The sequence below is a fragment of the Gorilla gorilla genome, chromosome 7 (assembly GCF_029281585.2).
Source record: "Gorilla gorilla gorilla isolate KB3781 chromosome 7, NHGRI_mGorGor1-v2.1_pri, whole genome shotgun sequence".
Classification (NCBI taxonomy): Eukaryota; Metazoa; Chordata; class Mammalia; order Primates; family Hominidae; genus Gorilla; species Gorilla gorilla.
This window is the reverse complement of record NC_073231.2, coordinates 126,052,950-126,069,652: the sequence shown is the minus strand read 5'-3', so window position 1 is coordinate 126,069,652 and position 16,703 is coordinate 126,052,950. Positions and strand designations below refer to the sequence as shown.

The following is a 16,703-nucleotide window of genomic DNA, read 5'->3' as shown; positions in this document are numbered from 1 at the left end:
AATGTCAGCCAGGTAATTTCACTTCTCTGCACAAAACCTTCCAAATGGTTCCCAACTCCCTCAGCGTAAACCCACAGTTCTTAGCATGATCTTTTCTTTTCTTTTTTTCCCCTCCCTTCCTTCCTACCTTCCTTCCTTCCTTTCTTTTCTTTCTTTCTTTCTGACAGAGTCTCACTCTGTCATCCAGGGGGGGGTGCAGTGGAAGGATCTCAGCTTACTGCAAACTCCACCTCCCAGATTTAAGTGATTCTCATGCCTCAGCCTCCTGAGTAGCTGGGATTACAGGCGTGTGTCACCACACCTTGCTAGTTTTTATATTTTTGGTAGAGACGGGGGTTTCACCATGTTGGCCAGGCTGGTCTTGAACTCCTGACCTCAGGTGATCTGCCTGCCTTGGCCTCCCGAAGTGCTGGCACTACAGGCGTGAGCCACCGCAGCCAGCCTAGAATGGTCTTTATGGCCCTACATCACTGGCCTGCTGCTATTTCACTGGTTCCATCTGCTACTACTCCGTGCCTTTTCCATGCCACTAGCTGTGACTGGAAACTGCCACGCATGCTCATTCATAGGCCACTGCACTTGCCTTCTCTTTGCCTTCAAGGCTCTTCCCCTAGATATACACATAGCCAGTTTCTTTGCCTCTTTCAGGTTTCTGACCATATGCCACCTTCTTGGTGAAGCTTTCTATGATCATCTTATGTACAACAGCTCTTCCACTCCATAGACCTGTCTCCTTCTTCTGTTCTATTTTTTTTCACTGTATATTTCTGGCTTATTGTCTCTCTCCCCCAGGATATTGTAATCTCAGGGGGTTAGATAATTTGGTTTCATTTTGTTCCCAGATCTATCCCCAATATAGCAAGTACTCAATAAACATTCATTGAATCAATGGGTAATTATTTGACCTGAATAAATCACAGTGGCTTTGTGAGACAAATAAAAATAAACATCTTACTATTGCTTTAAAATTATTTAAAGAGGTATTGGTATTTCTGCAGATTCCTGTCAATTCCATAGCTTTTTGAACCTCTTCAAGGACCCCCATCTAATTCAACAAATTAAAAATTGTCCATAATTTTTGACAGCTTCAAGAGCTCTTTACAGGCTTATTGTAAAAATAATTGTTAACATTTACTGAGTGTTGTCCATGAGTCTGACACATAGCATATGTTAACTTATTAAATTCTTACATTAGAATGCAAGGATAGAGTTGCAATTATCCCCATTATATTGATCACAAAATTGAAGTAACTTGGCCAACGTCCCAGTTACTAGGAACAGAAGAGCAATTAGAATTTAACCTAGAAAATTGATTAACTGATTCCAGAGCCCATGATATTAACCAGGATGCTAATTTCTCCTCTCTCACTGTTTCTCTCTCTTACTCACACTCTCTCATTCCACAAAGTCAGTGCTGATAGAGCCAGCAAAGCAAAAAACTTGAAGACAAATCATGACAATTACCAGCCATAGCCATGAAGCATGATGTTTCCTAACCTCAAAGCCCAGTTCTTTCATTAATTCAATACATACTGATTCTTTGACAATAAAGATCTTGTAGGAGTTAGTGAATCTCTTAATAATTAAGGTGCTAGAGAGAAAGTGTAGAAAAGAAAAAAAAGCAATATAATTAAGTAGTGTGCACATTTGGCTCTAAATTTTTCTGGAATTCCATTACATTTGGCAATATAATAGAATAGTGTCTAATTTACTTAGCACATAAAAATGCCAGCCTCAGGAACAAGTATCTAGGATATCATTTTTTAGGACCTTTTTGCTAATCATGGGAAGGAGTTGTACACATTTTTAAGAAGTATAAAGAAGTGAACACTTTGAGTGAAACAGAGATGGGCTGTTGGGGAAAGCTTTTCTTTCAAATGGTTAGAGTCCCAGAATTCACTTATGTGGTGGATGCTTTCTAGCATGATTTATTTCTTTTCTTTTTCTTTCTTGGGCTCTCCCAGAGCTTTTGTTTGTTTCTTTGTTGTTTTAATCACATTGGTCTTTCTCCGAAGAGCAAGTCTTGACTAACAAAGAGTGGATGTGTGCAAACTTCTTTATCATTAAACTTCTATTTTGTTTTCCCAAATGGAATCTTAATGAGAAAGGCATTGTAGAAATTGTGCTATTCATCTCCTCCCGAGTCTAGGAGAAGAGTGGTGAGCAAGACCCCAAGTCTCCCTGCACTTTCTTATGTTTCAAAAGATCACGAATAGAGCCATATTTTAATAGTATGTGTAAGTATTATCAGTATGCCACAGTAATATTTTGTTTATATCATATTTTTAAAAATAAATGCATACATTTCCCAAAAAGTTCTAGGAATTCCCTATATTTATCCAAAATTAGCCTTACCAACAAAATTTTTACTCAATTGAAAATGAATTACAATAGTAATAGGCTCAGTTAAAGACAGCAAAGATTTTTAGGAAAAAATGTTTGTTAATTTTGATATGAGTGGAAAATAAACAGATATTCAGTAACTATGTGCTGAGTGTTTTCACATATACTACTGTATTTAATCTTATACCAACCACATGCTGCAAGATTATTGTTCTTCCTTTTATACAATCAAAAAAGTTATATCAATCACCCATTGTCACCTGGCTAAAATATGAGTTGAGCTGAGATCCCCATCTCAGCTGCTATCTTGCAAAGCCTACACTCTTCCCTCTAGATTCTGACCTGCATTTGAATTTAGACAAAGAAAGACACAGGTGGAATTATCTGGAGGATGCTGAAGCTTGGTTCTGGCAACCATATCACTCATAATAATACAATATATAAGAAATACATTTCCTTGCCCTAAATAGAACATGAGATTTTTTAAATTATAATTAGCTTTTAAGAGTTTTCAACAAAACTAGTAGTTCCAATTCAGAATCCCCACATTCATGTGGGCTTTTACTACAGCATCCCAACTGAATGGCTGTGCTGCTCACATGTTGTTTCTTGTCCCGTAACAGGATCACTGGCCTCTTCTCCAAACATGGCATAAACTGTGACTGTGTATTCTGTATTGGGCAACAACCCACTCAATTCAATATCTGTGTGGGTCTCTCCAATTTTCATCTGAAAAGAACACACGTTGTTAGATCATTTGCCAATACATATTATTCATGCTGATCAGAGTGGAACAGAACAAAGGTGAGACTTCATGGGATAAGACTTTACGTCCTGTTACAACCCCTTCATCAAACAGGCTTCAGTCATAATTTTTAAATTGTCTTGTGTCATTTTATATTAGGAACAGATATTATGGAACCATATAAGTCGAAAAGTACCATGTAAACTGTGTTAGGATAACTCTTTACATCTGGACAAATGGCAACTCCAGCCAGAATAACAATGTTGAGTATATGCTCCCCAGGAAAGGGTGGGTGGGATTGAATCAGAAATGTTCTCTAGAGACTGTGAGCTCCAGGCCAGTGTGCTGGAGGCAAGGCCAAGTGGGCATCTTTCATTATTTGGCTAATACTAACCAGTGTTCTGGCCAGATGCCCAGTTTTTGCTTCAAACTCAATGAAGCTGGGCCAGTTTTGTGGCCCCATTCAACAAGAGAATCCACGCAGTTGAATTGCAAGTTACTTCCAGTATTCAGAAGAGATCAACTCACCTTGACACCCAACTTGGCAATTTGCTTTTTTGATTCTTGAACACCTTTTCTGACCCTTGGATTCAAACTATCCAACATTCTCAGTTGTGTGACAGTAGAGTGACGGGATAGTTTTATGTTTTGGAAGGAAAAAATAAATCTCCAGTCTACAGGCACATGACTGCCAGGATTAATCATCAAATTAAAATTTTGAATTTTGAACTATCTCAATATATACAACATAAACTTACAGAAAATAATATAATACACACTGATGTACCCATTACTCAAATTGGATAAATATCAAATTTTTGTCATATCAACTTCAGATTTTATTTTTTAAAAAACTAATATATTCAGATAAAACAACAGATCTTTCTCATTCTTTTTGTCCACTACCTCCACCCTGAGGTTGATGTATATCTTACTGCTGCATTTTTGTACTTCTGTATGTGTATAGATATATCTATAAACAATATATGATCCTGTATGTTTCACAATGCACATAACGGGATCATATCAACACAATCTTTTTGCAGCTTGTTATTTTTTATGTGTTGATATTACATTTTGAGATTTATCCATGTTGATACATAAGGACAGAGTTGACATCATTAATTCCTTTATGGTATTCTTTTCTATAAATATACCACTATTTTTCATTCCTCTATTAACAGGCCTGTTAGTTGTCTGCAATGTTTTATTCCAACCAAGTGCCTGCATTGAAAAATGCTTGCAAGATGTTTCCCTATGATACATTTCCAAAAAGTAGTATATATCTTCAACAGGATGAAATATTTCAAAATATCCTCCAAAGGAGCTGTACCAATCTATATGCCCACCAGCAGTTACAGGAGCGATTCTTTTCCTGTGTGCTTATGAATACACAGTATTATCAGACTTTAAAATTTTTTTGCTAATCTATTGGTTTTAAACTACTATTCCTTTTTCTTTTCTCTTTCATAGTGAGGCTGAGCATCTTCTCAGCACTATTTGTAAGTCTCTCTTTTGTCAAAATAATTTAGATCAACTTTAAATTCAAATAGACAAAAGCCATCTAAGCCTTGGAAATAAAAAGACACATGTCGCCAATACTCTGTTCTTGACACTCAGATTCACCATTTTTTCGACCCTAAAGATTTCAATCATCAGGGACAGGCTTTATACAACTTTAGACAATCAAGTTCTCTGAATTGCTTTGCTTATTAACTCCACCTGCCTGGTCATCACACTTCCAAGTGCCAGAGATTCATCCTCTTCATTCCTTAAATGTCTGCATTATAGCTATTGTCCACTACAAATTAAAAATGAGGACTAAAATGTTTGAAAGTCATCTGAAGGTCAAAGTTTCATCATTTAAAATGGAATAAATTCAAAAATTTGCACCAATGAGGTATGTTTATCTACCTCTCAAATTAGTAAGAAAAAACTTAATTCAGTGTATGTGGAGAAAACAGTCACTTATGCACCACATAAAGCAAAACATAACATTTCTCTAGATCCATTTGGCGATACTGAGTACAAACCTTAATAATTTGCCTACCCTTTGAAAAATAAACTCTATTTCTAGGAATTTATCCTAGGGAAATAATCAAACAATTATGCAAAAACATATGTTAGGAATATTCACAAAAGCATTATTTATATAGCAAGCTATCTAAATATCCAATAACATAGATTGATTAAACATGACGTGTTCAAACCAACAGTAGAATACTATGGGTGTATACAATGACTTTGTAAAATGTTCTTTAATGACATGGAAAGAGCTTCACAACAAATAAAATGAAAACAGCAGGCTACGAAACCATTTCCATGTGTTGCTTTCAAAATGCATCGACAAAGACTGTTAACTAAATGTTAACAACGGCTATCTCTCAGTGGTGGGATTATAAGTGTTTTTTTTTCTTTTGGCTAATCTGAAATTTCTAAATTTTCTACATTAAATTTTTACAATAAAAATTTTATTTTATTTAAGGAAATAAAAGATTCTAGGACTGTAATAGGTAGGAAGTGGTTACCTCTTTTTCATCCCCAGCCAGGCCCTCTGTTAGAGGAGCATAAAGGATCAGGTAACCTGAGGCCCCAGGCACTGCATCCCATTTGACTCGCATGCTGTTCTCAGTCACTTCGTACAGTAGAAGGTCAGAAGCCATGGGTAAAGCAACTGCAAGAGATTTTTTTTTAAATGTTGAGCCACTTATATATGTGTCCTTAAGAAAAATGAAATTATCAAGAAATAAGATTGACCATATTTGAGGGGAAGGGAGAAAGGGATTAAGAATAAATTGCAAGTTCCTGGGTTAAACAATGCTGATGAAAAACAGGAAACATTGCTGTTTTCAAATATGGTTCTAGACCCTCCCTAATGTGACCTGCCCTACTCTTCTAACCACAATGTCAAGTTCAGGACTTTGCTGACATTTCCAGCTCCTTGTACCCGGATCTATGAGAGTGCTTACAGCCCTTCATTGCACTAATCTGTTTGCATGTCCTTGGTTTGCGTCCCCACCCCCTACTACACTAAAACATCCTTTTTCTTTTATTTATTATTTTTTTGAGACCTGTTCTTCCTCTGTCATCCAGGCTGGAGTGCAGTGGTGCAATCTTAGCTGCAACCTCTACCTCCTGGGCTTAAGCAATCCTCCCACCTCAGCCTCACAAGCTGGGACCACAGCTGTGTGCCACCATGCTCAGCTAATTTTTGTATTTTTTGTAGAGACCGTGTTTTGCCATGTTGCCCAGGCTCACTAAAACATCCTTGAGAATAAGGATTGTCACTAAAATATTTCTGCAAAGTGAGGGCATTAACACTCATCTGACAGATTGTTGCCAGGGATAAATCCAAGAAAGTTCAGAGAGTGATGATCACAGTGCCTGGCGCATTGTGATTAGTGTTGTTTACACTGTTATTGTTCTATCAGAGGCAGATTTTTTAGAGCAATTTTGCATAGTGACTTGCATGTAATAGGAACTCTGTTAATATTAGAAATGACTATAAGATGTTCGATCTTTTTTTAAAGATTATCTCTTCTCATGATTCTGTGTGTGTGGGTGTGTGTGTGTGTGTGTGTGTGTATTATGTGTGTATGTTGTCATGGTGTGTTATTATGATCCTACCCAGGGAGGGAATTATTAGTAGTCAGAAGCTTGTTTTACCTACAATGATATGAACAATAAAGATAGCAGTAACATAATTTCCTTGCATTCAACTGGGCAGGAGAGCTATGGAGTTTTTTCTCTACTTCTACTGACAAATTCAAGGACAATTCTTAGTTCATAATAGGCATTTACTAAATACTTATTTAATAAATGAATGAATGTTTTTTGTACTCTTCAACACCAAGATTGCTCTTAAACCTATCAGAGATTTATAACAACTTTTTCAAGACATAGCACCTGCAAGACTATATCAAGCATGGACCAGTATCACATATAGCACGACAAATGTCTTTATGAATTTGACTGAATTTGATTCAGGATGTCTATCAAATGACCTGAGCAGAATTTCAATTTAAGAAAGACCTCCTAAGCAGCACTCTACAAAGTTAGAAGTGGGGTAGAATTAAATACATACGTGTAGTTTCAGTTCCCCGTAGGCCTTCACTAGCAGTGTGGGCATAGATTGCAAAGACTGCTATCTGATATTCAGTTAAAGACATCAAGTTTTTCAACACTGTGGAAGATACAGTTCCATCTACCACCACCTGTTTAAAGAACAGTTTGAGTAATGAGAGTATGGAATATCTTACACGCAGAATTGAAATCAAAAAGCGAAAATATCTCCAGCAAGAATATTTCATTGAATATTTTCTTGTTTGTGCCACATCCCCCTTTCCACTGTGGCAGTCAACTCTCTTTGAATTCCTAAGTGAAGTGATGCACCTTTTATGGAATGTGTCCAGAAGTCCCTTATTAATTCATATCTAATAGAAATAATTGTGTCAATACCAGGCTAATTATTATCCTATTTACATCCACTTAATAACAGTAAACATGATATTTTTCCATAGAGTTTTGGGAAGCATTTAAAAGATTTATTAGTCATGAAAAATAAAAGAATCATTGGAAGCACTCGGATCTTTTTTTTTTTTTGGTCCAAATGATTTAAGACTCCACAATCTACTTTTCTAACACTTAAAAAATATCATAAATCCTACCATAACACAGAACATTGTGAAATATGCTGAGGTCAGTCAGAGGTTAGAACAACAAAAAGAAAAAGACAAAAGAATTTCATCGTGTTTTAACATATTGCTTGTGAATTGTGGTATCAAAGGTAGGAAATGGGAAGGATCCAATCATCTGGCAATAGGTGTTCTCGCCTGTGTTGGCCAAGCCATAAAAAAATGCTGGCCATAGCGGCTTTATTATGGCTTTTCCATTGCACTAATCCCTACAAATGTCCGGAAAACTCCAAGCCTTGGAGGACTAGTCCATATATGACCACGTCCTTTGGAATTCACAGACTTCACTAAAGCAGAAAGCTCAGACCACTCCCAAGTAGAAAAAAGTGCACAAATAGCAAAAGGGGTCCTGGCCAGATAATTAGCTACTGATACCTTTTACTTTAGAACTTATTAATTTTAAGAAGAAAAATACGTTGTGTTAGAAATTCATACCTGACCAGTTCTGAGTGTTATTTGGAGAGATGAAAGATGTAATTGCCATAACTCAGAGATAGGGGAGAACAATATGAACAAGTGGAAATGTATTTCAGTCAAATTCTTTAAAATGTCTGTGACAGAATAATCTTATATTTATATTTCTGCCTTGTTCTCACTATTGTAGAAGACTTGAGAGAATAAAAAGAATGGTTTGAAAATATTCTCTCCTTATTACCTCGTCTGGTTTTCCACCCCTGGTAGGATAATACACAACTCTGTATTTTTCCACATTTCCTGGGGCGTGAGTCCAGTTAACCATAAAGCTTCTGGCAGTGACTTCAGAAGTAATCAACTCCGTAGGCGGCCCAGTGATGGCATGGGCTGAGGCTAAATTAAAAAAACACATCAAATAAACCTCTTACCCAAAGTTATTTCTTATGAAGCTAAGACATCTCATTAGACAGAAATAAATATTGATTTTATGCTGCCTCTAAGATTTTCCCCTTTAGATAAGTTGATTCAGTTATCCATTTGTTCATTCAAACATTTAAATGTCTATTAGGTGCCAGGTACTATGCTAAGTTCCGAGGATACCAAACTTAAATAAGACATAGTTATTGACTCCAGAGAACTTTCTTAAATTAAGGTCATTGTTAATAAATAATAAAAACAAACATTAACAGCCAGGCACAGTGGTTCATGCCTGTAATCCCAACACTTTGGGAGGCCGAGGTGGGGTGGATCACCTGAGGTCAGGAGTTCAAGACTAGCCTGGCCAACATGGCAAAACCCCGTCTCTACTACCAATACAAAAATTAGCATGCATGGTGGCAGGTGCCTGTAATCCCAGCTACTTTGGAGGCTGAGGCAGGAGAATCACTTAAACCGGGAGGCAGAAGTTGCAGTGAGCCGAGATCGTGCCACTGCACTCCAGCCTGGGGGATAGAGCAACACTCTGCCTCCAAAAAACAAACAAACAAACATTAACTAAGCATGTGTATATCGAAAGGTACTCTTCAGAGTCTTAAGAAGTTTTTTTTATCTCATCTACTTCTCCCTAGCTCCTATTACTGTTCACACTTCATATATGAGAAAATCAATGCACAGTGAAGTTAGCTAACCTGACCAAGGTCTCACAATTAGTATCAGAGTTGACATTGATATCTGGGCTTGACACAAGAGTCTATGTTTTTAAGCATCAGTGAACACAGGCTCTATACTAAAAATTTCAATTCAACAAGTGACTAATATCTAAAAATTTAAAAAAAGAAAAAGCAACTAACATATACTAAATGCCCACTATGAGCTCAATACTAGGTAAGCATTTTTGTGTGTGTGTTACACATGTTAAAGCAAATGATTCTATAAAAATTTGGGACATGCAAAATCTAAGTGGAAGGGGAATACAATATGTAAATTATAATAAAGAGCTTAAACTTTAGAATTTCTCACCCTTTAAGAGCACTTACTCAAAGGGATTTTAATAATCTCAATTTTTAAAATACTGTTTTGAACACAAACTATGGGCAGGAACTTTATTACATGCTGTATCATCAACCACATGTAGACTATTTTGGAAAAAACTGAGCTCTAAAGTAGCTTCACTTTGAAGCTCAGAGAAATGTGTTCAGGATCATACTGCTTGGGTGCCCAGCCCAGCCCCATGAGATCTAGCCTGGGGAAAGGGGAATGATGATAGAGAGAAGGACATGTAGCCAGAAAGAACCATTTCACACTGGTTACAACAGAGGCAGCAAATAAAACCAGACTCTTGAAAGAAGACTTGGATATTACCCTCTTCTCAGATTACAACTCTATAAGGCAAGCACAATCTGCAGACCAATGATATGATAGCTCTCCAAATAAAGTAAGTGCTTTACTCTATTCCTTTTGCTGAGTATAACTAAAAACTCTGGAAATTATATCAAAGACAAGCATAAGAAGACGCTGAAAAGTAGAGAGAAGAAGTTCAATGAGTGCAGAACTACAGGGCTCAGGAGCTCCCAGCAGTGAGCTCCCACTTCCTTTTACTCACATATCCCAGACATGGAGCTAAAGTATCTGGCAACCTAGAAACACCAACAGATACAGACTAAAAATTGCTAACAAAATCTTCTCCCTCTAGCAAAGGACCAGGAAATGGCCAGCCTACCAAGACTGAAACGTTTTAAACATTTTTGGTAATAATTGTTCTACTGCAGACAATCAACACAGAAAAAAAAAATGTGGCCACACCTTTACCCATGCCAGCAAAGGCCTAGTGGGAAGTCAAAATTCCAGCCTTTTTTGGCTGTAATAGGGTGCCCTAACATCCACCCCAACCCCCTCATGCCAGCCAGGGTGGTGTGAGAGGTCAAGTAGAGAAGAGATATTCATCCCCAGCAGATGGTAATGAATCTTTCTCCTACAATCCTATCTATGATATCAAGAGAGACCACATGAAGAGCCTGCCTGGACCCTCAACCCCACTTGGGAGTAATGAGGCACCATTCTCCCTCACTCTGTGACAGTGTCAGAGGAGACCTAGCAGTGAGTCAGGACTTTCACCACCGTCCAGTAGCAAGGAGGCCACTCTTAATGAAAACTAAATTAAACAAAACATGCAACCGGGATATGATCCAGCCATTGTACTACTGGGCATTGTCCCAGAGAAATGAAAACTTATGTTTGCACAAGAACCTCTACATGAACATTCACAGCAGCTTGATTCATCATAGCCAAAGGCTGAAAGCAACCCAGGTGCCCCTCAATGTGTGAATGGTTAAACAAACTGTGGCACATCCATATCATGGAATCTGGCACTCAGTTAAAAAGAAAGAGCTGTTGACACATGCAACGACTTGGATGAATCTGCAGGGAATTCTCCTGCATGAAAAAAGCCAGTCCCCAAAGGTTACATACCACATACCTCCATTCACGTAACATTTTTGACATGAAAAATATTGGAGATGGAGTAGTGGTTGTCTGGGATTAGGGAGAGAGAGTGAGGGATATAAGTGAGTGTGGCTATAAAAGGGAACAGGAGTGATCCTTGTGGTGGAAATGTGCTGTATCTTGCCTGTGTCAATGACAAGTATTCTGCTTGTGGTAACGTAATTAGTTTTACAAGATTTTACCATTGGGAAAACTAGTAAAGAACACACAATCTTTCTATGTATTATTTCTTACAAACTGTATTTGAATGTATAACTATCTTAAAATTAAAAGTTTAAGTTTTAAATAAATGTAAATGTAACATTATGGAGAAAATCATCTTGTGTTTAAAGAGTCCCTCCTTCACCCCCACAAAGCCTGCTAATATACTCCCTTTTCTACTCTGACGGCTCAGGTCTTAGGGGAATAAGGGGTCTTCAAAAAGCCAACATGAAAAATGAAAAGAATTTTCCCAATTCACAATAGGCTTGTGCACCATAATACTGACATCCACAGGACTGCTCTGTCACTCATTTTACCTTTAATTTCTCTGTCCTGTTCTTCCACTCTAGAGCAGAGAGTCCTGGTCAGACTCTCCACAACTGTGTGCATCAGATCGAATTCGGCAACATTGTACACATGAGTGCTGTCTGGTTCGGAGGCGATCTCCTGCAGCTCATTCACATCCGCATTTTTCACCCCTTACACAGAGGACAAAAAAGAGAATGGTGACCTTTATGCCCCCTTGGAAAGAGTGACTGCGGTGGGCCTGATCTGACCCAGTCAGTCAATCTTCACTGCAGTCAAAGCATCATCTGCTACTTGTATATATATATTTAAAATTTTATTTAAAATGCGCACACGAAATAAACCAATGAAATGAAAAAATATAGTCTTATATCTATTATATAACACAAAACAATAGCTCTGATTCTAACAAATTATTCATATAGAAAGAAAATAAGCAAAAAAAGGGAAGAGCGAGCATATGTACCATTGACAAGATGAAAGCTGTTATGTGCTTGTGTTCTGGTAAACAACACTTGGGACCCCCCCACCCCCATCTGAGAGGCTGTTTCAGTCACCCTCCCCACTTCTGGTGGACTTGCAGTCTTGGATTTGGTTAAAAGCATCTGCCACTTTAAAGAGGAACATTTCATGTGAGATTGCTTTTTACAGAAATCGGTTGCAGAATCATTTTTAAATGATTAGATATTAATTTTACTCAATACATCATAACAGGAAGATGACTTAATAAAACTAACTTCTGTTTTGCATGAATATTGCAGAAGCAATAGTAATTAAACCAGCATCCTAAACTATCAAAGCTTCAGGTTTAAGTTTCTATAAAATAAATTTACTGAAATTGAGAAATACTGCTAGAACAAATATATATATATATATTTGAAATTATTATTATTATATAGCATTAAGCCAAGGAGAAAGCTAGGGAAAATTATTTTTTAACATACTCAAATACAATTTGCTGTCTAGTAACCACTGCAATTTTACTAATGTAAATAGAAAATTTCTGGTCCTTCCACAGTATCTGCTGAATTCCATGGTCAAGCACAAAGTTGGGTGTCTGGAATACAGCAGGGAATAGAATAGGACAGAAAGCAGTGAACACGAACCCTTAAAAAAGAGTGTGATCACTCTGCCCCCAAGCACCATAGTAAGTGTTTTCCATATAATAACACCTTTAATCCTCACAATCAATCCTATGAGTTTGGAACTATTGTTCCCCTACTTTATACTGCCTCTCAGAAGACTGCACATTAAAATGAGTAAACATTTAACAACAATGTTAGAGATAGGAAAGGAGAGGCATGAGGTTAAGTTTTATGGGTATGAAGGTAGATTTCCCTTCTCCAAGCTTCACCAAACAAGGAGGATTTCTTTATAATCCCCATCTTTTCAATCATCAGAGGGTATTAAAAGGAGGTTCTATAGAAGCAAGGAAGAGAAATTACCTGGGGCAACATGAATTACTTCTTAGATGGCTGGCTGTGCCAATTAATTTATCTTTCAACCCCAACATATTGAGCAACAAAGCATTAGTTGTCTCTGAACTATTTGCTTTAGGAGGTTGCTGGTTAATAAATACTGCTGATTTCCAAGTAATTTTCAGAGAAGTCTAAATCACATCTGGATGAATTTACTGAAAGCTTTGCTTAAAAACTCACCTATTCATCATTAACAAGAGCAGAAAATGGAGAATAAACACATAAATTAGTCCTCCATTAGTTTAAGTCTTTGGCAGAGATTTCCTTTATTGGACAAAAGGACAGGAAAATAAATCTCTCTCATGGTTCTTGCCTGAAGGACTTCTACAATTGCTTCTCAAATGTACATCTGAATTAATATAACATTGAGTGTATGCTGAAGCAGTGCCAATAATGCTTTTTTGTGATATTCAGTTGAATCCAGCAAGTTTGGACTTATATAGAAATATTCTGGGAAAAATAGGCCCAATTTTGCTTCTCCCTCACCTTCCCAAATAAAATAGTTTGACTGTTGCAACTGCACAGAAAAGAGAGGAAATGGTCATCACGACTTTGGAGGAATTTGTTTTGTAAGGATTTTGCCTTGTTCGTCTTTGTACCCCAACAACCTCCACAATGCCTGGCGCATAGTAGGTAAGCTAATACTTCTTGAATTAAGCATTCTATAAGCCACATTGTGAGTAGCAAATCTAGGACAGGGTCTAAAGTTTGTTTTTCACTGATAACTCTAAAAGATGTACTGTTAAATTTCAGGGTAAGAAATGTTCCTACACAGCAAATTTAACTCAACTCCTAGGACCAGCTTCACATTTATCTTTACAAGTGAAGCTACCGTATGGTTAAATTCATTTATTGCCCATTTAAATTCCAGGGGTGTGCTGGTAAATGTGGTAAATATTTAACAGTCAGCTTTCTGCCCTAATTTGTAGTGTTTGCCAATTTCTGTAGAATAAATACCCCACTGTAGCTTATTCCAAACTACCAATATGAGGTCACAGGATGCAGACTTGGGAAAAGGTGTGCACAATTGGCTCTTGCAAACTGGCATGAGCTGGCTCCTGCACAACACTGAGCTATAACACCTACCTCCTCCCGCACCACACACACATGCACACAAAATAACAAGGTTCTAATTTACCAAAACAAAGTTCAAACATAATACATTTTTAATTTTTTCCCTGGATGTCTTTGTTCTTTCTTCTGTAAATGAAAAATGTAGCAGTAATGGCTGTATTACTATAGGATAATATACATCACTTACTTGAATAATAATAATACACTTCTCTTACATGTATCTTTCAAGAATATTTTTATTTTTAATACTAAGGGAAATAATGCTATCTTAGAAATTCTTTAGAGCACTAACTTATTAAACAGCCATTTATTGGGTACTTTTTAAGTGTCAAGCACTGGGATAGGTGATCAGGATGAAAAAGTGAAGAAGATACAACTTGAACCTCTGGGAACTCACTGCTTAGAGATGCTGTAGGAATAAGGAAAAGAAACAGGAGGGAACACCATAGTTTCCACAGCTTCTGCAGCTGTTCTTAGACTGTACTTGGCTACATACTAGTAGGAAACAAGTTCTGAAAAAATGATCAGAAACCTACTCTGATGAAAAATAATATATATATATATATATATATATGAAAACTTTTTAGGATCTTTCTCTAAAGGAGACAAACTTACAGTATACCTAGAGGAGATATTCCCGTGGGCTTACCAGTAGTTCTCAACCCTGGAGAATGATTTTAAGGTACAGAAATGGGTATGGTTTTAAAACACGTATTCCCAGGCCCCTTCTCCCTGGATAGTTCAATTTCATAAGGGTAGAATAATACTCTGAAATATGTAGTTTTTATGCCAGCACCCACTATAACTGGGTATGTAACTACAGGGCAGAAAGTACTATCTTTTGATAGAAGAAACAGCTCATGGAAAGTTCACAAAAAGAAAAATGCACCATATTCTTGATAAATGCAGAAAGATAAATGCATTTTATTTGGACTAAAGACTGATCACAAATAAAATAATTAAATATGTAAAACATAATAAAAGGGACCCTTCATGATAACCAATTTCAAATGTCTTCAGAGCCCTATTAAGGAATTCGCTGTTATATTTTGGTTTGTATTTCAGTGTTGCTTGGGAATCAGGCATTTTTTCTGCTGAGAAAGTTTGTTGTTCTCTACTAAATAGAAGACCTTCCCATTGCCAAAGAAAATGTTAACATTTTAATCAACAGCAAAGTTGCATCATCTAAATATTTTGTAGTTATTCTGAATGTATGCTATCTATATATATAAATGCTTATATATATATGCTTTTATATATATATATGCTTTTTCACACAAGAAGGATACCTTATAAAGGGTTAGTTTCAGATAAGAACTACTACAAATCTTGAACTTTGTGTCTTCTTTACGTAGTTGCAGGATCGTATTTCCTTGAAAACGATAAATTAGATTCTTCCTATATTACCAGAAAAGAGATAGCTATGACCCTTAAGAGAAAGTCTTGACTTACTAAACAGTAACAAACATGTACCTGACCTTTGCATGCCACTTTATGCTTTTCACAGCATTTTATATATGACACCTCACTTAGAAATCCTCACACCATGGGATACATGACAGCTAGCATCACTCCCATTTTAACTGTAAGGAAGCTGGGCTCAGATCACAGGGCTGCCTATGACAAGGGCCAAGACTAGAAAGTGTTCAGGTCTCCTGGCTTTCAGTGAAGTGCATTTCACATTACATATTGTTTTAAGTGGTTGTGGGTCCATGCCCTTAGTTGAAACAAGACTATAAAGAGCACATACCTATGGCAAACAGTTCTACACCAGACTCACGAAGATTTCTAGATGGTGGAATAATGTCATCTTGGGATTTTCCATCTGTGATTAAAATGCCAATTTTGGATACTCCAGTCCTTGATCCTGCTTCTGGTTTGAAGCTATTTTCAAAAATGTAGTTCAAAGCAAGACCTCGGAGAAAACAAGGAAAAGTAAACACCAGCCATCTCTAATAAAAAGTCCCTAATTCTTCAAGATATAACCACAAGATGGGTAACCTATTGAGCCACAGAATTTTTATTACATGCAAATCTTCATTTTTGTAATAACCTCGTCTTTCACAGATTCAACAAGGAACTAAAATCCACTGGAATAAAGGTAATGAAAATAATTAAACACTGCATTCTTTCAGAAACTAGCATTTATAAAGAACACTGAATTCATGGCCAATGGATGATAATAGATTTCATGTACAAGCAGATCTGAACCTTTATAATTCAGGATGAAGCAAGAATACTCACACAGTAGTGCGTTATCATTAGGTTTTCAGTTTTGTTCATGATATTCTAAAGAACCAAAAAATCCCTCTCTTTGTTTTTTAGGAGTAGAAGGGACAAATCTAAAATCATTAATCATACTCCTGCCTTTTGGGCATGACACTTTCCATCCAGAAAAAAATAAGAAATGGTGCAATATTGTTGTAGGATTTGTGTTCAATAAATTGTTTGCTGCATTAACAAAAATTCCACGAGATTTTGCCTCAAGTTGGCAAAGCAATGATCAGG

The 16,703-nt window shown here is 36.9% G+C and overlaps 1 protein-coding gene across 2 annotated transcripts in view; it reads right to left on the bottom strand.

Annotated features, from left to right (window-relative positions):
* The window catches only part of COL14A1 (collagen type XIV alpha 1 chain), a 249,603-nt gene that overhangs the window by 158,523 nt on the left and 74,377 nt on the right, over positions 1-16,703 (bottom strand). For both annotated transcript variants that reach the window (XM_055349252.2, XM_004047478.5), the window contains exons 8-13: positions 15,946-16,110; positions 11,655-11,816; positions 8,438-8,589; positions 7,173-7,302; positions 5,617-5,762; positions 2,943-3,072 (exon numbers count right to left, since the gene is read on the bottom strand). In XM_055349252.2, the coding sequence (XP_055205227.2) occupies positions 2,943-3,072; positions 5,617-5,762; positions 7,173-7,302; positions 8,438-8,589; positions 11,655-11,816; positions 15,946-16,110 (885 nt within the window). The remainder of the gene's footprint in view (positions 1-2,942; positions 3,073-5,616; positions 5,763-7,172; positions 7,303-8,437; positions 8,590-11,654; positions 11,817-15,945; positions 16,111-16,703) is intronic.